Here is a 22,145-nt window from a genome sequence, read left to right on the forward strand (position 1 = left end):
TCGAGCCGGAGAAGTTGGAAGGGGAAGGGGTCAGGCGCGGAGATATACATATATATTTATAGATATATATATTAGTTAAATTGTCTTAAGGGTCGTCGTCGTCATCACAGTTTAGCCATGCCACTTGGACAGCATGAGACGGGCCTCTTCTCTCCCCCCACCCCCCGCACCAACCCTGGGTGGGGGCACTGAGATCGGGGAGAGCACAGCATGCTCCCAACAGGCCCTGGATTTGGGGGGTGGGCGGGTGGGGGGTTTGTCCAGCTGCCCCGCTGTTGCTTTTGTTCTGTCGCTTTGCTTGATTCTTCCCCCACCCCCACCCCGACCCTCAAGACATTCTCATGCAAAGAAAACGAAACAGACCACGAGAGAGAGAGAGAGAGAGAAAGAGAGAGAAAATGCAGCAGGCAAAATCCACGGAGCCACGCGTGGGAGAGGCCCCCCTCAGGCTTCAATGGTTGGATCAGATGGCACAGTGGAGGTGAAGGCAGGAGGGCAGGGCAGGGCAGGGGGGCGCTGGTCGGCTTGCCACCCCGCCTCCCCCCTGCCCTGCAGACAGCCAGGCCGCCACCCGGTGAGGGAAGGGGGAGCCCCCGCTCCAGGACGACAGGCGGGCCACGGAGCACGGTTGAGGGCGGATGCCACGGAGCAGGACAGAAAAATGGCAGGTGAAGCATGCCGCGGCGAGAGCGGGTCTCACTGCTCGCCAGTGTCTTCCTCTTGCTCTTCCTCCTCCTCCTCCTCCTCGTTGTCATCCAGGGAGACCACGCCTGAAGAAGCCACATCGGACACTTTCCTCCGGACCTGGCAGCTGTCCTCGTGACCCTTGTAGTCCTTGCAGGGGATGCCCTCGTCTTCGGTGGGCGAAAGGCAGGACTCAGTGAAGGACATGGAGTACATTGAGTCCAGGCACTCGAGCTGCGCTAGGCTCCGGAAGGCACATTCCCCGGCTGTCTGTGGGGGCAACTTGGAGAGGAGGAGCTCCTCCTCGCCCGACATGGAGCCCAGCAGCTTGGCGGCCAGTTCTGAGGGCGAGCCCAGCTCCTTGAGGAGGAGGCTGTCCTCCAGGCTGCAGAGGCTGGAGCACAAGGTCTCCGGAGAGATGGTGGTCTGGGAGGAGTCGCTCTCTGGGTCGCAGGAGCCTTGGCGGGCATTCAGCTGGCACAAGCGGCTGTGCAGGAAACCCTTCAGCAGCGTGCTGGGGGGCAGCTGGTTCGCGGCATCTGCAACACAGCAATGCGAGGGCGTGAGCAGCGCGGCATTCAAGGGACACAGGGGACGGGCCCCAAGGTCCAAAGCAGTGTTCGAAATTAGCCAGGCGCCAGGCGCGTTTTGCACTTGGTTATCGGCCACTGGAGGCCAAGTGAAGATGCCTGGCCTTTCCTGTAAAACTGCTAGAGAGAACTTGGTGAGAACCCTTCCCTTTGTGCCCTGGCAGGAAGAAGGCGTAGCTGTTTATGCTTTTCCCTCCCTGAACGCACTGTCTTCCCAACTCAGTTCCAACATGCCTACAATGTGAGAACGTCTGCAAGTCTGAGCTCCAGCTCAGACTCCATTTTTAAGCTAGATTTAAGTTTGCCTTAGTAACTCAATCACTATTTTCAGCCTGCCTGAACGAAGCTGCTGTGTCTGTTACTCTTTAAAATGTATTGGTGGTGGGTGAATGTTATTGTTACCTTTTTCAAGGCTGTTTGTGAGTGATTATAGTTTTAAGGGGGAGGAAAGGAGGAAATACCAGGAAAATCCAGTCTGTCTTAAAGCATCCTGGATTATTAAAACTAAAAGGCTAAAACTAGCCTATCTAAGCTTCCCTTTTAAGCTGCAAAGGGGTGGCACTCTGCTGAACTCACAAACATGAGGAGGGAAGGATAATATCTAACAAATATATCGTCTCCTAGCATCTAATCATATCCCAACACAAATGGTGCAGCTCTGCCCCATATCATCAATGTGAATTTGGGGGAGACAGTTCACCCTGAAAACTTTTTGAGCCTGTTCAGTTTCCCAAAATTTGCAGCAAGCTAGCTAAAGGTAAAAGTAAAGGGACCCCTGACTATTAGGTCCAGTCGTGACCGACTCTGGGGTTGCGGCGCTCATCTCGCTTTATTGGCCGAGGGAGCCGGCGTACAGCTTCCGGGTCATGTGGCCAGCATGACTAAGCCACTTCTGGAGAACCAGAGCAGCGCACAGAAACATCGTTTACCTTCCCGCCAGACTGGTACCTATTTATCTACTTGCACTTTGATGTGCTTTCGAACTGCTAGGTTGGCAGGAGCAGGGACCGAGCAACGGGAGCTCACCCTGTCGCGGGGATTCGAACCACCGACCTTCTGATTGGCAAGTCCTAGGCTCTGTGGTTTAACCCACAGCGCCATTAAAAACACACACATACACTTTAGCAGGGCTTACAGTAGCCCTCCCCATCATGGGAGAGCAGGTGGCTCTTTGCCTTGGCTACCCCTGTGACGTTCGTTCCTGCAACCGGAGAGAGGTAACTTTCCCATCTATGCCTCCTCCTCCTCCTCTCCATTGCCCACTCATTCTAATTATACAGAGGAGTAATTAGAACTTTCTTTAGATGCCGCACCACAGATTACCGCTGACTTTCTTTGATATGCAAATAGCACCCGATTCGTCGGCAGTTAATTGTAGGAAAAAGGGAGCTTTTGTCTGCGCAAGAAGGACGCAGATTACACACTCTGCCAACACACGGGTGCCAGCTGGCGGGCTCTCCGTGGGCGCAGAAGGCCCTGCGACCCGTGGCACCATGCCAAGGGGTAAGCAGGAAACAGCAGGTGAGGAAGGCCAGTAGCCCAACAGACAATAAATGGGGGCATATACCCCCTTTCTGCAAAGGCAATTTTGTCTTTCAATCTTAGCCAGTGTTCAAATGGAAACACAGTGGCTGAGGCTGGCACAGCCCAGAGCACGCCAACTGGGACGTTCATATATCTGAGCAATTCAGTGGCTGCTGCTTCATTGTTATTACATTTTACTTTTACTGTATATCCTGCCTTTCTTCCCAAAGGAGCCCAGGGCAACAAACAGACACACAACTTAAGCAAAATGAATTCTATAGCAACATTCTAAAAACAAACACCCGGAAGTCATAACTTTTGAAAACATCCTCCAGCTGTACCTTAGGCACAAGCATCATCTAGTAATCCTGCTACGTTTGGGGACCCCTCTCTGTTGGGGCTGCCATTTTTGCAAGAAGGGAGCTGTTACAGGCTGCCATTTCTATCTGCTACACCTAATTATGAGCCTCACTCACTTGGAGACAGAAGACACCCACTTTGGTTCACCCGCTTGCAAGTCCAGACATGGGACGTTTTGGGCACGTTAGAATATGTAACAAAATGAAGCACCTCCCAGCACCATTTTTCAAGACCTTGAATTTGGTCTTCTAGTGCAGTGTTTCCCAACCTTGGGCCTCCAGCTGTTTTTGAACTACAATTCCCATCATCCCTGACCACTGGTCTTGCTAGCTAGGGATGATGGGAGTTGTAGTCCAAAAACAGCTGGAGGCCCAAGGTTGGGAAACACTGTTCTAGTGCCCCAATATTGGCACAATCTTGCAGGTGAGTTCAAGTGGCACCCAAGTCATCTTGCTAAACCCAAAGATCCCATTTCCTTACTATTGTAATAGCTGAAGAACTGATTGCAGAATCGCAGTTGGGCCATCTGAAAGTCATTCTTTAATGCAGTGGTTCCCAACTGGTGGGGACTCCAAGGGGTCCACGGCACCATTCACATAACAAAAACTACCACAGAGTTATCAAAATGTTCAAAAGTAGGGGGTCCATGGCTTGGCTTTTGATAAACTGGGTGTCTGCAGTACTTAGCTAATTGGGAACCACAGCTTCGGATGACATGGGAGTGGTGTGCATGTCTTCCTTGGAAGAATGGAAGAGGCTGCCTGACCTCAGATTTGTGGAAGATCACAAGGAGTTTGAGTCTTTTAGACTGCTATTATGATGAAGGTTTTCATCTCAGTTACATTGAATTCAGGTTGTGTTTCTAAATAAATGAAGGGAAAGAAAAGATTCCAGTCCTCCTGAGAGCATCTGATCACATTTGCCTTCCTTTGTTAGCCTTTCGAGGGTCCTCTTTCCTTCATTTTCTTTCTTCCCTCCCTTTATCCTGATGTTGAAGAGGCGCAGTAGACTTTTTTTCTTTAGCCCCATATTCCCATGTGGTTTCTCTAAGCCCTTAAAAAGAGGTCCACGTTAATGGGGTCTCTCTTGTGCCTGTATCTTTTGATTAAATTTGCTCCTTAGCTGTGATGCACAATAAATGTTATCCTATTGTTCAACCCATCTTTTCTCACTTTTCAGTTCACTAACTAATGGCCACAATCCCTCCACCTGCCCTGACACTGGAATGAGATTATTTTAAGAGTTAGGAAAGGTGCTGGATTTCAAAGTGTAGCTGCTCTGCAAATTCCAGGAGGTGGAATGTCCCGCCATCACCCAAAATCACACCACATGCAATACAATGCTTGTAGATCCATGGAGGATAAGTTGGGAAGATCAGTACAGAGTACAGAGTGCCTATGGGAAATTGTAAAAAAAAAATATTGGGGGGCTGTTTCCTCAGAGTGCTGTTAATTAATGGGGAGGTTTTGCTTCATTTTTTGCAACCCCTGTCACTGAATGGAAAGCCTGCTCCCTAATTTTAAGTGCATTTGCTGGATTAAATAAGAAGACATCATATCTGTTTGATCCAAGGAGGGATTTAACCAAAGTGAAAGGCGATAGTACTAAAGGGGTGAGGCTGGAGGAAGAGGGTTGTAGCTCCAACACCACAGGAGAGGCTTTTCCATGGGGATCAGCCACAACTGCTGGCCGCGGGGCTTGTATGTTCAGTAACACATCTGATTTCCTAGTGCCAGAGCTGAGAGACAAGTTGTGGCTGAAACTACTTTGCTTGCACCATTTGGGGCTTTCCTGGGAGATCTGACTCAGAATTCAAGGTGTGGCACCACATGCCAACATGCACACCAGGCAGCGGTTGGTGCATTAGGGCAAATGGGACGCTGCCCTAGTAATCTCCGTCTGCCCTCAGCCATCCCCCATCTTCCTGCCTTTTACTTAGAGCTAGTTCAGAGGGTGTCCCAGGCTGCCTGCCCCCTCGTCCCAGAGCCATCTTTCAAATAGGGCTTAGTGGCTCGTTGCGCCAGGGCACTGGCCTCTCAGGGACGCCCCAGCGAGTGGGGGAGCTGCGCGACTTTGCCGGCGGCCTCCTCTTTCCCTGCATGCTGCCAACCATCTTTCCTTCCTACCCTCCTCAGCCCACCACCCTCTGAGGGCAGGCACATTAGCACTGCTGATGCTGCTTGTGCTGCTCTCACAAGCGCTCGGCAGCAGCAGCACGGGCTGCTTCGGATGAGGAGCCACTCCTTTACTCCGCCTCCTCCGCCTCCTCTGCCACCACCTCCTCTCCCTCGACCGCGGGAATCCCCTCAGCCACTGCCCACCGAGCCGCTGTCATTGTCATCTGAGGAAGCAGCAGCAGTGGCAGGAGTGGCTCCCAAGGGGCCTCCTCCGTGTCATTGGTGCCTGCCGTCCCCCCACTCCCTGAGGCACAGGCAACGGCGTGGCAACCGCCTCCTGCTCCTCAGGCCCTCAGGCCACTGGGCAGCAGCGAGAGTGCCGGCGGTGGGCTGCCATTGTCAGGCAGCAGAGGAGGAGGAGGCGCCCCGGAGCCTTGCAAGCGAGAGTGGGGTTCTGGCGGTCTGGCCAGCCGCGCAGCATCCACCACATTGGCGGCGTTTTCTGTGGGTGGTGGCTATGAGGTGGTCCGTGAGTTGGGCCCCAAGTTCTAAATTCTGGGAAATGGAGGGGGCGCCGGAGGGATCTTTGCACCACGGCACCGGATATGCTTAAGACGGCCCTGCCTCCCCCTCAGTCTCAGGGTTGCCCTTGTACAACTCAGCAGGGGGGAGGAGAATGAAGAAATGGTTGGCTCCACCATCATCAGTTTGGGCTCCGCCGACGGTTGGGCTCCCTGCCTTCTGCCCTACCAGCTCCCATGGGCAACAACCACCCCCGATGCCAGGGACTGAGATCCAGAAGTTGTTGGACTCCCATCAGCCACAGCCAGCATGGCCAGCAGTCAGGAATGATGGGAGCTGAAGTCCGGCAGTATCTGGAGGGCCATAGGTTTCATGCTGCACATCCCTGATGACATGTTATGGTGAAAAATCGGGATGCTATCTTCTGGGGTGAGTCGTGTGACCCACATGAGATCATGACCCCAAAAGAGGTGTTTTTTTCTGGGGCCACCACCTAAAAATGAACATTTTGGGTCTCTGAAAAAAACATGGATTTTTTTGGTGCAAGGCCATATGAGAGCACAGTGCCCAAAATGGCTGCCATGCTCTCACACGAAGAAACAGGACATCTTGGTTTTATCAGGACAGTTGAGGGAGATATGATGTACGCTTCTCCCTCCTCACCTTGAAATATGAGGGGCTTTTCGGAGCGTCCGTAAGGGACTCTGCCACGTGGACTTCACACCCTGCTGGGTGCAACTGGCTATGACCCCTCACACACACACTCACCAGCTGGTTGTGTTGTGTCGGTGGAAGTGGCAAAATCTTCATCGTAGGACTCGTCGTTGGAATCATCGCCATCCACCGAAGACCAGGCCCTCAGCTTGGCTTCGGCAATGGCAAATTGTTCAGCCACACCTAGGAAGGAGGGTGAGATGTCAGTCAGGGGAAGAGAGACAGAACCTGAGGGTAACAGCGTATCCCACAAAACATCCTTGGCAAGAGATACTGCTGTGCATGACAGGTAGAAATTTGAGGTTCTCCCAGTCATAGGGATACAGTGATGAGTGGGATAAAATGCCCCTGTTGAATTAGCTGTGATTTATTCTATGATTCAATATTTGCAGAACACGAGAGATATGTTGCTGTCCCGGCAACATACCTCCATTTCCTCATATCCAGAAATGCAAGAAGAACCTTTACTCTTGCCAGAAGTTCGGCTCTGCCCTTGCCGGTTCTGGAAGGATCTTTTGGAAAAGTCCCATACGCTCAGAGTCTTTGCGCCTGCCCATTAGGGGAAATAGGAAGCCCTGAACACTTGTTTTTTAGATGTCCTTTTTATGATGAGGCATGTAGAGATACCATCGACCCCCATCTGGTGAGGCTTATTTTCTCCTCTTAGGCAAAAATCACAAGATGATCCGGATGGTCGTTAGATTCTGTGCGCAGATTTGTAGGTGTAGAACACCCCCTGGAATAAATAGATCGCTGCCGTAGCCAGCCTCCTGGGCGTCCCAGGGGCAATTTGCATGTTAGTTTAACCTTAGGTCCTTTCGCGTTCATGCAACTATTATAATTTTACTCTATAAGCTGTTATTGTATCTTGTTTTAAATTTCTATTTCATTCTTGTGGAAGCAGTCTCAGTTGTGCTTCTTGAACTGGCCTCTGACCGTAATAATAAATTATTACTATTACTACTAGGATTCAATGAATCTTAGGCTACCAAACAGCTGTCAAAAGGCTCAATGACACTAGGAATATGTTCCACAACCAAACCCACTATGTTCCAGCCAATGCTGCCAACTTCTTTCTGGAGGAAGGTGCCCTTAAGCATTGCAGGTTTCTAATCTCACAAAACTGCAAATATAGAGCAAGCACCTGTTGGTTCTTTCCCTTTTGTGCAGCTCTTAAAGGCATGGGAGCCTTTGGCAAAAAAGGAAGATTTGGCAGCTTCATGGCAGAGTGAGGATTTGAACTCTGGTCTCTCCTGGGCCCTAGTCGGACACTCAGACCACTGCACCACACTACCTCTCTTAATCCCTGATGTACTGGGCCCCTCTGGAAAACCTACTAAGCTGAGAAATCAGGCCTTAAGTTTCCCACCTGGAATTTATCCAGAAGCATTGCTCCAGCTGAATATTTATTTATTTTTTAACTTCTGGGTACATGAGGAAGAGGTATTTTATGGCAGTTTATTCTCAGATTCACACCTCTTATAATCACACCTTTCTGGACCCTGAGAGCCATGAAAGGCCGTTTTTGTAGCCTTTGGGTAGCCTTCGAGTAATTTTTTCCCCTTAGAGCAGATCTTGTGAAATGAATGGACCATACTTAGTCATGCTCATTAATTTCAATGGATCTACTTTGAATAAAATTTAATGGAATGCCACTTAATTTTTAAGCACCACTTGAGATTCTTTGCAATTCTTTTCACCTTAGCAATGAGGAATCTTTCGGATCCCCAAGAAGCCACATTCCTCTGCACAAGAATTCTTCTATCGACCCCCCCCCCCACACTTTTCTCATGGCTCATCTACACTTTTGCTTGACCCATAATTTGATCATATAGTGTACCAATTAATTCCCTGGGTCCAAAAGCTTTTGTCGTTCTTTCATGTCTGTGCCTTGAGAAAATCCAATCTGAGCTACTGAATTGGACCTGATCAGATGTGTAGAATATCTGAGCGGAGTTTTTTGCTTAAGGAAGCCTCAGTTTAGCAGGTAAGATCAGAATAAAAATTATATATATTTTTTTAAAAGTATATGTCAAGCGAAAGTGTGGATGAGCTCCAATCTTCCCTTCCCGTCACTTTCTGTTGTTGAAGAACTGCCCTCCTCAAAATAAGGACAGGCACTAACTCCCTCTGCCCTTTCCTCTCTGGAAAGTCCACCAGCTGGTCAAACTCTCCCTCCCTCCACTTCTCCCATCTTCTACTTTCAAGCCCAATCAGTCGCCTCTTTCTTGGAATGACCTTCTCTCTCTCCCCTTCATTGTGCTTTCCTCTTCTTTCTCAGCTGTTTTGTCCAAAAATCCCCCATTCTTTGCTCCCAAGCCTATTCTCTTCCAGTTGCTTTCTTTCCGGTTCTTGCCTTAAAACCTTTGCCAGTACCTCAGAAAACCACCCATCCAACTTCCTTCCTTCTGCTTTCTTTTTCTAAAGCAAGCAGCATTCATTTCCACCTTCACCCGTTGAGCCAAACCTCGTTCTTCTAGTTTCAATCAGCATCCTTCTTCCACCCCCCTTACCTCTTTTCACTGACCAATTTGACTGCATCCTAATTTTTTTCTGCTGTTTTCAGGCATGCTTTTAGAACTGACAGCTTGTATGATTAGCTGCAACTAGTTAGCCTATTGTTAAGAGCGCTGTTTTAGGAAGGGCTTGTGTCAATTAACATCTGCTCCGTGTATTCCTTAATAAGTATGCTAATTCCCCTTTGATACAATAACATTTACTTTTGATTTATCTTTTTTATTGTCCTTGTTAACCATTGGAGTGCCAAATTCTGGAGAGCATCCATGACTCTGTGTGAAAGAGAAGGCCCTAAAAAGGGGTGGTGGTATCAAAGAATCATAGAACTGTAGAGTTGGAAGGGAACATGGTAAAAAAAGCTAAAGGTAAAGGACCCCTGGACGGTTAAGTCCAGTCAAAGGTGACTATGGGGTTGCGGCGCTCATCTCGCTTTCAGGCCAAGGGAGCCAGCGTTTGTCTACAGACAGCCTTCTGGGTCATATGGCCAGCATGATTCAACCACTTCTGGCACAACAGAACGTGATGGAAACCAGAGCGCACGGAAACACCGTTTACCTTTCTTGCCACAGTGTACCTATACAGTGATACTTGCACTGGCATGCTTTTGAATTGCTAGGTTGGCAGGAGCTGGGACAGAGCAATGGGAGCTCACCCCGTCACATGAATTTGAACCACCGACCTTCTGATCAGCAATCCCAAGAGACTCAGTGGTTTAGACCACAGAGCCACCCATGTCCCTGAGGAACAGGAACACTGGCCACCTTGGCTCTCTGGTAGTATTAATTAGATCAGGATTTCCAAAATATGGATCTCCAGCTGTTTTGGGACTACAGCTCCCACCATCTCTGACCACTGGTCCTGCTAGCTAGGGATGATGGGAGTTGTAGTTCAATAGCAGCTGGAGACCCAAGTTTGGGAATCCCTGAACTAGATGCATGTGGTAGAAGATGTCTATCAGTGGCCACTAGTCACAACACCACCAGGATCAGAAGCACATGACTCTGGACACCAGGGTGGTGGAGAGCGCTATTGTCTTCATCTCTTGCTGGGACAGAGCAACGGGAGCTCACCCCGTCGTGGGGATTTGAGGCTTAGTAGTTTAGACTACAGCGCCACCAGCACTGGAACGGAACATGAGGGTCATCAAATCCAACCCCCTGCAATGCAGGAATCATGGCACATAGAAACTGCATGGAAACTGCACACTTCCTAACATTTATGACAAGCTGACACCTCTCACATCCATTGTTCCCTGTTTGCAAAAGTAGGGAAGAATCACCACCTAAGGGCTGACATGTGGGAGATGGAGCAAGCTTGTTTTCTGCTGCTCCGGAGGGTAGGACCCAATCCAAGGATTCAAATTACAAGAAAGGAGATTCCGATGAAACATTAGGAAGAGCATTCTAATGGTAAGAGCGATTTGACAGTGAAACGGACTCCCTTGGGAGGTGGTGGACTCTCCTTCCTTGGAGAGGCTGGATTGCAATCTCATAATTTAGCTGTAATTCCTGCACTGCAAAGGGGTTGGTCTAGATAGGCTTTGGAGTACCTCCCAACTCTGCAATTCTATGATTCTAGGAACATGAATTCATTATGAATGCAAGATTCCGGAGCACAGTTCTAGTCCGTATGGTGTGGCAGCAGAAACCAAAAGGCTTACACCTCCTCCATCCACCCATTCAACTTGCCAGGTGGCGGGCGGATCACATGCAAATACCTTTACATCTTTGATGCAAAGAGGGAAGAAGGCAGCTTGCAGCTTCATACACCTGCTCCCTCCTTGGGCCTCTCACCTGGCCTTCCTCGTCCATCTAGGCTTTAATAAGCAAGACTCCTGGGCTCCAGGCAGCTGGTGGAGGGAGGGAGGTCTGGAACAGGTCCAGGGAGGGAAGGTATGCAAGGAGCTGCCTTTGTATCCTCTTGCACATTTGAATATTTAAGGAAGTAGATAGGATTTCCAAGTTGCCATCTGCTAACCCTATTCCCAAGAAAATTCCCAGAAGGGAGATTATTATCCCAAGGTTAATTTAGACAAGTTGTCAACAGTCTCAGAGGAAACCCTCCCTGTTCACCTTGCCAAGCGATTTTCACATATTCATCGCCTTCAAATATGTTCGCGTTTTAGATTGCAGATGGCCCAAGGCGAAGCTGAAAAAAGCCCCAATCTCGGCTGGGTAAATTGTGCAAATCAGGAAAGTTAGCATGGCGCTACCTAATTTACATGTCTTATTGCAAAGAAAAGATTTGTTTATTTATTAGATTAGGGTCTCACTCTTGGTGGGGAGGAGAGGGGGCAGCAACTGAGTCTGATATTTCCTGCCAATAAACGGATTTTGAGGGGCAGAGACTGATGTGTCCAGAGGAGGCAGGGGGTGCAAGTGAGTTGCCTCGGATCCTGGAGTTAGTATGTAGCTATAAATACTAGCAGCCATTGATCCCTCAGCCAAGCCCCACCCTCTCCCCACCAGCCCGGAACATGTGCAGACTGACCATTGGAGTCAGCTCACACAACCCGTGGACATCTCTTTTTGCAAACATGAGTCATTTGCAGGACCCTCAAGAGTCTGGAGCACACAACTGGACTGAGCTGGATATCTGTTAATTTTACTTGTCAGAAAGCAGCCACGCTTGTTGTTAAATGGGGGCCTGGGGGTGGCTAATTTGGGGCTGCAGCTGCCTGTGTGCGTCACCTCCTGGGGGGGGGGAGGAGGGGGGGATAGGCAGACACTCCCAGCTTCAGGCTCCAACCATTACAATTAGCTCAGAGTCGCCTGTGAAGCTCAGATTGAATCAGAGCCCAAGCTGTGGCTGAAGGACACACAGCAATTCACCACTGATGGAGGCAAAAGTAGGTGACCAACAGATGCAGAGGAGGAGAAGGCTGCTCTGCATTTAATTCTTGCAGGATTCTAAGCAGGTGCAGCTTGTGGCAAAACTAAGGGAGAAGAACTTCTAACTATTACGAGTGAGAAATAGAGTAAGGTAAAGGTAAAGGGCCCCTGGATGGTTGAGTCCAGTCAAAGGCGTCTATGGCGTGCGGCGCTCATCTCGCTTCAGGCTGAGCGAGCCCTCTTTGGCCACAGACAGCTTTCCAGGTCATGTGGCCAGCAGGACTAAACTGCTTCTGGCACAACGGAACACCGTGATGGAAGCCAGAGTGCACGGAAACACTGTTTACCTTCCTGCCACAGCAGTACCTATTTAATGTACTTGCACTGGTATGCTTTTGAATTGCTAGGTTGGCAGGAGCTGGGACAGAGCAATGGGAGCTCACCCCATCACACAGATTTCAACCGCTGACCTTCTGATCAGTAAGGCCAAGAGACTCAGTGGTTTAGACCACAAAGCTACCCATATCCCTGAGGAACAGGAACACTGTCCACCTTGGCTCTCTGGTAGTATTAATTAGATCAGGATTTCCAAAACATGGATCCCCAGCTGTTTTTGGACTACAACTCCCATCCTCTCCAACCACTGGCCCTGTTAGCTGGGGATGATGGGAGTTGTAGTCCAATAGTTGCTGGAGACCCAAGTTCGGGAATCCCTGAACTAGATGCATATGGTAGAATATGTCTATCAGTGGCCACTAGTCACAACACCACCAGGATCAGAGGCACATGACTCTGAACACCAGGGTGGTGGAGAGCGCTATTGTCTTCATCTCTTGCTTGTGGTCTTTTCAGGAGGCATTTGGATGGCCACAGTGGGAAACTGAATATTGGACTAGATGAGCTTTGGGTCTCATCCAGCAGGGCTCTTCCACTGTCAATGACAAAGGCACAGCACAAGACCAGACAGCATGAGTTCCAAGGAAGGAGAGGAGACAGGATGGCTATCTTCAAATATCTCAAGGGCTGTAGCATGGAAGATGGAGCAAGCTTGTGTTCTCCTGCTCTGGAGGGTAGGACCAGAACCAATGGGTTCAAGTTACAAGAAAGGAGATTCCGACTCAACATCAGGAAGAACTTTCTGGCAGTAAGAGCTGCTCGACAGTGGTGGTGGGCTCTCCTTCCTTGGAGATTTTAAAGCAGAGGTTGGATGGCCATCTGTCATGGATGCTTTAGTAGAGATTCCTGCATTGCAGGGAGCTGGACTACATGACCCTTGGGGTCCCTTCTGTGATTCTAAGAATAAATCACAGCAAAGCCCAGGGTCTAAGTAACTTTGAGCATCCCAGTTCGTTTCACCAAGCCGCTCTGTAAGCTGGCCAGCTCAAATCCAATTGAAGTGATATGGGTCTGAGTTGGCATCACTCCTCATAGGCCCATTGGCATACCAACATGACCTGGGCCTGACATGATGCCCTTGGCTTGACGCGACCCAGGAAAAGTGGTACATTAGCGAAAATGTTCTCTGCAAGCTATTCCTGACCTGTGGCTTTTTACTGGAGATTGCAAGGACCGTTTCACCTTAGAAGATGCTTCCTTGACTCGTCAGCAGCCTTGATTCTTCCTCCGTCACTATCCTGCAACCCCTCCTTGGTTCCAGGGTGCATTGGAGTTCGCCGGATGACACTGAGGTTCGTGACATGGCTGTTTCTTTCATCTTCAGAGGGAGATATTGCCCTTATGGCAAAGGGGTAATTATGCCCATGCTGGCGGCCTCCCAAAAGGATGAGCAAATTCAGGGAGAAGAGCTTCCCCAGGGGTGGTTCTGTGGTCAACCCTCCTCTAGAAAACACGAGCTCTTTCAAAGGCAGGACAGTGGAGCCGAGTTGCTCTGGCAGCAATCTTATCTGTCACTGTTTATCCTACCCCACGCCTGTCTCTCCCTGGCTGTCAGAAAGTGAACAGCTCAGCCCCAAAGGCAGGCCAGGCACTTGGGTGATAGTCATGTCATGTGACAGTCCTTTTGTTCCCAAAGTCGGGACTTTGCGGGCAGGAAGACGACCGCTCTGTTGTATGGGATGATTACTCTGCTTTGCCAGGCCCTCGAAGGGCAGAGCTCTCAGGGTGAATGGACAGGGGCAGCGGGTGAGAGGGAGCTAATCATTCCCTCTCACCAGCTCTTTCCCCCTGGTTTCCGGATCCCTTGGGTGACTCAGCTCCTGGCCTTGCATTCAGCTGAGCTCCTACAAGGACACAGCCGGCCTCCGCTGCTGGCTCAGGAGGTGGCATCAAGGGGGCAGCTGGGATGACACAGCAGCTGTTGCACCTAGGGCCAGCACAGCTTATCGAACGCTGGCCCCGAGGCACCCATCCCTGTAGCGCCACCAACCCACTTTTAAAACCTTTGCTCCCTGAGAGAGACTAGCAGAAATGTCCCTACGCATGCATGGAGAAATTGCTTTGAAAATGATCTGGAAAACAGAGGAGTGAATTGAGGGTTCTGAGCGGACAGAGGCGGGGTTTTGGTGCACAGTCAGCAGCTTCGCCTGGTGCCAAAATGTGGCGTTATGTATTTCTCTCCAAAGCAGACAGACATTTTGATTGTGCTGTGTCCATGGCTCCTGGGGTTTGGCCAACAGAGAAGCAGGAAAATCTCCGATCCACAGTGTACAAATTGGCATTTAGGTCGGGCGGAGAAGGACTTGCACAAGCAAGCTTACACTGGCCTTTCTCCACTCTCACCCCTTACCCCCTTGTGACTACCTGCTCATCATAATCCTATGTACCAGCCACTGGGCAAGATCCTGCCCTTTCCCCAGCAAAGCCATTTTGACCTGAGGTCACTATGGCTTCAGGGGACTCATGTTTTCTTTGGTGAACAGCAAGCTGGGCCACAAAGGAAGAGCCAAGTCCAGTCAAGTTGGGCTTGGAGTTAGTGCTGACCAGCTGACAGATGCCAAGTTCAAGCTCTGCTTTCTGCTGGGATTGGCTGGCTGCGGAGTACAGTCATACCTCGGGTTACAGATGCTTCAGGTTGTGTTTTTTCGGGTTACGGACTGCCGAAACCCGGAAGTACTGGAATGGGTTACTTCCGGGTTTCTGCATGCGCAGAAGTGCTAAATTGCGCTTTCTGCATGCCCAGAAGCACTGAATCGCAACCCGCACGTGTGCAGATGCGCCGCTGCAGGTTGCGAACGCTGCAGGTTGCGAACGTGCATCCCGCACAGATCACGTTCGCAACCCAAGCATCCACTGTACTCCAACTCAGCCCATCCCAGTGGGCTGAAGTGAGTGCCAATCAACTGAGAGTTGATGATGGCAGGCCTCCCTTGCAAGGCATAATCAGGAGTGCACTTTAAGGCTGCAGATTGTGCATTGGAAGTCGTGTCTCTGCCTGGCCTTCCCCATCACATGTAGTACCACAGAATTGTTTAATTGGAAGGGACCCTGAGGGTCATCTGGCCCAACCCACTGCGATGCAAGGATCACAGCTCTGACAGATGGCTATCCGTCCTCTGCTTAAAAAACAAAGGGGAGTCCACAACCTTCCGAGGGAGTCCATTCCACTGTTGAGCAGCTCTTACTGTCAGAAAGTTAAGTTGGAATCTCCTTTCTTGTAACTGGAAGCCATTGGTTCACATCCTACCTTCCGGAGCAGGAGAAAACCATCTTGCTCCATCCTCCATGCTACAGCCCTTGAGATATTTGAAGGTGGCTATCCTGTCTCCTCTCACTCTTGTCTTTTCCAGGCTAAACATACCCAACTCCCTCAACTGTTCCTCATCAGGCTTGGTTTCCAGACCCTTGATTGTCTTGGTCACCCTCCTCTGCACAGTACAGGATAGGTTGCGAGTCCTACTTGCAGTTCCCATGGGCCTCTGGTTGACCACTGTCAGAACAAGATGCTGCAGAAGACGGGCTATTGGCCTGATCCGGCAGGCTCTCTTTATGAGTGTTCCCTGCCCTGCAGCCTCAGGGTAGAAAGGCACATTATTTCTGTGTCCGTACAGCAGATAAATCCCCAATCTGACGCCACACCCCTCGCCGCCTACTTTCTCCTCTCTCGCAGACGGTTCCTACCTGCAGCAAACCTGGCCTCCTGCTCTCCTTCGCTGAGGTCCGAATAGGAGTTGAACGTGCTTTCCAGAGCCACCGGCGAGTCCATGGGCTTGCACCAGCCCTTCCACTCGATGAGGTGGGCTACCCTGCCTTGAGCCATGGCCGTGGGCTTGGTCACATGATCCTTCACCACCTGTGAAATACCTGCAATGGAGCAAGCAGGGTTAGAGGGGATGCCCCAGAGCTGCTGAGATGATCCGTAGTTCCACTTTGCGGTGAAACTCTCCATTCTGCAAATGGAGATGCTGGCACACACCGTGACACACACTCCTTGGGTGGAAGCCAGACCCCGTGACTGAAGAGTTCCCTGATAAGGAATGGCTGAAAGGGCATCCTTATAAAAAGAGCCAACTAGATGTCATGCTCCGTCACATGTTAAATCATCCCAACTATCCCCTGCTGCCCCAAACATGTAGCAATGGCCTTCAGCAGGAAACCCACATTGGGGTGGGTGGGTGGGTGGGTGGGTGGGTGGTTGTGAAAGAGAGACTTTCTGCTGTCCATCAGGCAATGGCTTTTTCAACTTGCCTTTCCCCCACCCTCCAGCCCTAGGAGCCTTTCCCAAACTATGACTTTAGGAACAGCAGAAGCAGCTGTGAAGAGTTCAGGGGATGCTATTATTTCTAAATACAGTGGTACCTCTGGTTGCAAATGGGATCTGTTCCGGAGGCCCGTTTGCAACCTGAAAAGAACGCAACCCGCGTCTGTACACACACGGGTCGCGATTAGCTGCTTCCGCGCATGCACGTGATGTCATTTTGCACGTCTGTGCATGAGCGAGTGCCGAAACCAGGAAGTAACCCTTTCCGGTACTTCTGGGTCGCCACGGTACGCAACCTGAAAGCGTGCAACCTGAAGCAAACGTAACGTGAGATATGACTGTAATTTTATAAGTTGTGTGTCTTTGCTTTTCAATATAATGGAACTTTTTTTAAAAAAATGCAATCATCCACATCAGCCTTCCCCAGACTGGTGCTCTGCAGATGATAGAATCACGGATTGTAGAGTCGAAAGGGACCCCAAGGTTCATCTGCTCTGACCCCCTGCAATGCAGGAAAATGAAGCTGTCCCGTACCAGGATCAAACCTGCAACCTTGGTGTTATCAACACCACACTCTAACCAGCTGAGCTATCCACCTGGATAAAATTAAGAAGGCACCAACTCCCAGCAGTGTGCTGGCTGGGCTTGATGGGAGTTGTGCATAAGAACTTGTGGAGAGCAGGGGCCCATGTAGTCCAGCATCCTGTTCTAACAGTGACCAAGCAGATCCCTGTGGGAATCTTTCATGAAGGGTCTTAGCACAAGAGCCGTTCTGCCTCCTGCGGTGTCTAGTTGCTGGTATTCAGAGGCATGCTGCCTCTGACAGAGGACTATTTTGTCGCCCCAAACACCTGGAGGGCAAAAGCTGGTCCAGGCCATGCAGCCTGAAGGGGAACAGCTCAGCCTCCCTCCCTGATCACTTCATTCTGCTGCGCATGTACCCCAAGCCTCTCTCAGAGCTGCACAATTCAGCCTGAGAAGGATTACAGCCCCCTTGCTTGGCAAATCCAAGCCATGAAAATCTGACTTTGAGCTACGCTTTGGAATTTATAGCCTATGCACATCCCTTCTGAAAGTGTTTGCCACTTGGGATGTCACACATTCAGTTCCAGTGACAGCTATCATGTAATAGGTGACAGACGAGCTACAGTTGGCGTATCACCTCCCTGGCTTGCCTTCTCCGTTGCCGGATAATTATCTTGGGCGTATTTAAGAGGCAGTGATCTGCAATAACTGATTATAGCAGCTTCACACATCCATTGAGACGTAATGATCGGCGGGATAATGTAACATGAGAACTCCGCTCATTGACAATTCACCGGCTCTTTGTCACGCAACTTGCCCTTGGTTGATTGATGTAAAAAACAGAGAAATCAAGCTATGTAGAGCTGAAACTCTCAGCAACATTTGTAAGGGGTCCCATAACGTTCAGAACTAACTTGGGTGCCCTTATTTGACTGGGAATTGGCCTGTCCTTTTCAGTTCTGAGAGTGGTACAGCCAGCGTGGTATAATGGTTATAGTGCCAGACTAGGACTCTGGGAGGACAGGGTTCAAATCCACGCTTAGCCAAGGAGGCCAGTCACCACTTCTCAGCCTAACCAACCTTACAGGGGTGTTGTGAGAATAAAACAAGCAGTGATCAATAGTGGGTCCAACCGTCATGAACCGTCTTTAGCATATGCCCCACAGGGGTGCAAAGTTCCATACAATGCTGCCCAAATTAACTTTTATTATGACGTAAGAGTTAATTTTGCATGCAGAGCGCCGCTGAGAATGACAAGTGTCATCATTGAGTCAAGCACAGCTGGTGCAGCGCGTCTTTGGCAAATGAGTGCACAAAGTCGAAAGCCCTTTAGTGAAACAGTAGGTACAGTATACATTTCGGTAATACCTAGGTATATATGTATTTTGTTTTTCTAGCTTGATCAGAATTATTTAGTATTTCATAACAGGTAGATAGTTAAGAGCTTAGGCGGCTTCAGCAGCAGGCACCTGGGGCCCCCCAGAATTCGGCGCCCGGGTGCCCCGCACCCCTTGCACCCCCCGAGTAAAGACAGCTATGGTCAAGAAGGCAGTTTCTGTACATGCTGTAGAGGGAAGTGAGGGGCAGGTGGGGCTTGTCAATCTGGGAAGGTAGCCCATCTAGGAGAAGGAAAACTCTGACCCTAAGCATCCACTGCCTTGTGGGATATCTTTGGGAGAAGTAAATTTGAATCACACAAATTTGAAGTGGAGTCCCTAAGATGGTTGTGTGGCGCCTTGTATGCCTCCTTCCAGCAACTCCTGTAGCCAAGCTGGTGCCAAACATCTTGCTCTGCTTTCCTTTGGACCACATCAGTGAGGATCAGAGGGGGGTCTTGTCATCTGGGCAGCTCAGGACCTCCAGACACACTGGTCAGGCTTGTGGCCTGGGGAGGTCACTTCACTGCTGCTAATGCAGTGGCTTGACTTCACTTTAGGAGGCGCACTCTTGAGACACACAGTTGCGAACATCAATGCCACCTTGAGCTCCTTGGATGGAAGTTGGGTTGTAAATTCAGAGGTTCTCAAACTGATCCACAGACCACTGGTGGTCCTCAGGTGTTTCAAGGGCATAGCTGTCAACTTTCAGATTTGAAAATAAGGGATCACCAGCCTCACCTGTCCCAGGGACAGCCTATGGGATATCTAACAATCCGGAATAGCAGTGGAAAGCAGCGGGAATAATGGAATTTCCCGCAAAAAAAGGGAAGGTTGACAGCTATGTTCAAGAGGTCTGCAGAACACTTGATAAGATTGATAAATGGCCCTGGATTTGGATTTTTTTCTTCTCTGACAATGAAGATTCTGACTATTTTGCCCAAATACACCACTAAGGTCCTGGTCATAGGGCCTGTGATATTCATAATAGGATACTTGTGGAGTGTACTAATTTTTCCATAAACTCTACTAGTTAGAGGCCTATCTCCGAAACTCAAGGCCCACAGTTTTCATAAAGCAGCCCTGGTTTTGAGGTTGCTATCACCATTGAAGAGAAGATGTTTATTAAGTGGTCTGCACAGCCCCTAGGAAAGCGCTTTGAGAAATGCTGGCCTAATGTGTTTGGAATGATTTGATTTGGTGTTTTTCAAACTGTGTTCTATGAAATCCTAGGTTTTCTCAGAAGCCTATCAAGAGCCCAGAAGCTCAATAATGGTGGGCAAGATGCCCAAAAGGCCATTACAGATGTCCCACTGCAATGTTCGCACATGGGAGAGTATGAGCGCATTGTAGGAGGCCTCTCAAATGGGGGGGGGGGCAAACAGGTAGGCCTAACACCTCTGTTTATCCTCCAGTATTAACTAGTTATTCAGTATTAACTGAAATTAGACCATGTTCCAGAATGCTAAAAAGAAGAAGAAAAAGGTACAGGGACTCTGGAGTCTTGGCAGATGAATCTTTCCATGGCAAACCAATCTATGCAGAAAGGGTTTCCTGGGGGGTCAGAAGATGGGTGGTACAATTTTAAGAAAATTTGCATTCTTAGTAAAAACAATGACAATATCATTAAAGTGCCAATGTGCCTCTGGACTGTCTTCAAGGCAGGAAAATAACTGCCGGGGCAAATCACGCAGCCAAAAGCAGACTCCGGAAAAATGAAGGGCGCTAGGAAGGCAGCCATTTTGAACGTGTTGCTGCAAAAAGAAGGATAAATCTCCTGCGGAAACCTTAAGGGTAACAAATTGATGGTGGCCCACATGTTTGTGGCCTTGCTTGACATAGGACCACTGACAAGTAGGTTATTGCAAAACAAAAGTGGAAATGCATTACCAAATAAAATAGAATGCTGATTTGTATAGGTTCTTGACATTGATTCAAACAGAAATGCAATGCATCTACCATCGTGGGGAAGAAGGTGGCCATGTGAGCTGTTTGCATGCTCAGTAAGTCCTTCACATTCTTTCTTTTTGCCTCTCAAATTGAGGACTGTACCATGTAAGGTAAGATATAGGTAAAAGGGTAAAGGGACCCCTGACCATTAGGTCCAGTCATGACTGAGTCTGGGGTTGCGGCACTCATCTCATTTTACTGGCCGAGGGAGCCGGCACACAGCTTCCGGGTCATGTGGCCAGCATGACTAAGCCGCTTCTGGCGAACCAGAGCAGAGCATGGAAACGCCGTTTACCTTCCCACCAGAGTGGTACCTATTTATCTACTTGCACTTTGACGTGCTTTCGAACTGCTAGGTTGGCAGGAGCAGGGACCGAGCAACGGGAGCTCACCCCGTCATGGGGATTCGAACCGCTGACCTTGTGATCGGCAAGTCCTAGGCTCTGTGGTTTAACCCCCAGCGCCACTCGCGTCAAGGTAAGATATATGACCATCCAATAGACAAGGGAGACAAACAGAGAACTCCTCCTGCCTTGAGGAAGTACCTGCAGGAGAGCAGGGTGGGAGGAGTGGAAGAATCTCACTCCTTATCTCATGGGTCTCTTGACATGTGTCTGTCTGCAGAGGCCTTCCATGGCCCACCCCCCTGCTGAAACTTGGCTTGAAATAAACTTTCTTTAGCCCATAGAAGTCTCTTTTCAAGACAAATTGTGGCACAGAGTCATTTCAAGGAGGGGTGTACAGCCAAGGAGTTGCAACTACAATGTACATTTCACCATGGAGGCCGGCAATTATATTGGCAACACTCCCCGTAATCCAGTACAGACTTAATTTTGGATCTAATCTGCATATTACTATGGTGAGATAAGGGAGCTTTTCACTCTAATTATTGCATAGGGCTTCTGCCCATGTTAACTTCTAAAATAACCCAAGGCAGCCATGCTGGAGGAGACCCCAGCTCACTCCTTCATGCTAATCCTCCTCTCATTTCAGCTTGGGCTGCTGTGGGAAGGCAGAACAAATGCAGGCAACATATTTTATTACAGTGGTACCTTGCTTCTCAACCCCCTTGGTTTCCAAATGCCGAAAACCCGGAAGTAAGTGTTCTGGTTTTCGAACGTTTTTCGGAAGCTGACCATCCGATGTGGCTGTCAGCTATTGTTTCCGGGGTGCCTGCACCAATCAGAAGCTGCGCCTTGGTTTTCGAACATTTCAGAAGTAAATGAGCTTCCGGAATGGATTAAGTTCGACACTTTAGTTTTTGCTATTTATTTTGTATTTTTGTTTTCGAGGCTTTTTCAGTTAATTTGTTTTTTGTGAATGTGTGGAACCCAGTTCAGCTATTGATTGATTGATTGATTGATTGATTGTGTGACTGCGGAAATAGATAAAAGCCCCCCATCCAAACAATGACTATCACCAGTGCAGGTAAGTAAAAAAATTAATTTTAATTTTTATCATCTACAATACTGTCTTATTTATTTTATAGTACAGTACATTGATTATTGCTTTCATTTTATGGATCAATGGTCTCGTTAGAGAGGGAAATTCATGTTAAATTGCTGTTTTAGGGGTTGTTTTTAAAAGCCTGGAAAGGATGAATCCATTTTGCATTACTTTCTATGGGAAAGCACACCTTAGTTTTGGAACGCTTTGGTTTTGGAACGGACTTCCAGAACAGATTAAGTTTGAGAACCAAGGTACCACTGTATTTGAAAGCCAAAGGGCTGGGACTTTCTTACTCACAAGCCAGAAGAGAGTTTTAATTCAAGGTTGTA

General features: G+C 49.2%; 1 protein-coding gene across 4 annotated transcripts in view; it reads right to left on the minus strand.

Moving 5' to 3' along the window:
- Positions 1-267: 267 nt before the first annotated feature.
- The window catches only part of FAM131A (family with sequence similarity 131 member A), a 58,173-nt gene continuing 36,295 nt past the window's right edge, over positions 268-22,145 (minus strand). For 3 of the 4 annotated variants that reach the window (XM_081862734.1, XM_081862733.1, XM_081862735.1), the window contains 3 exons: positions 15,937-16,119; positions 6,566-6,694; positions 269-1,223 (listed from right to left, as the gene is read on the minus strand). In XM_081862734.1, the coding sequence (XP_081718860.1) occupies positions 697-1,223; positions 6,566-6,694; positions 15,937-16,119 (839 nt within the window). In that variant the 3' untranslated portion in view covers positions 269-696. Of the gene's footprint in view, positions 1,224-6,565; positions 6,695-15,936; positions 16,120-22,145 lie in introns of all 4 variants that reach the window. The other variant, XM_081862732.1, reaches the window with a different exon arrangement.

The sequence above is a fragment of the Podarcis erhardii genome (assembly GCF_964252035.2).
Source record: "Podarcis erhardii genome assembly, chromosome: 5".
In the NCBI taxonomy this organism is placed as follows: Eukaryota; Metazoa; Chordata; class Lepidosauria; order Squamata; family Lacertidae; genus Podarcis; species Podarcis erhardii.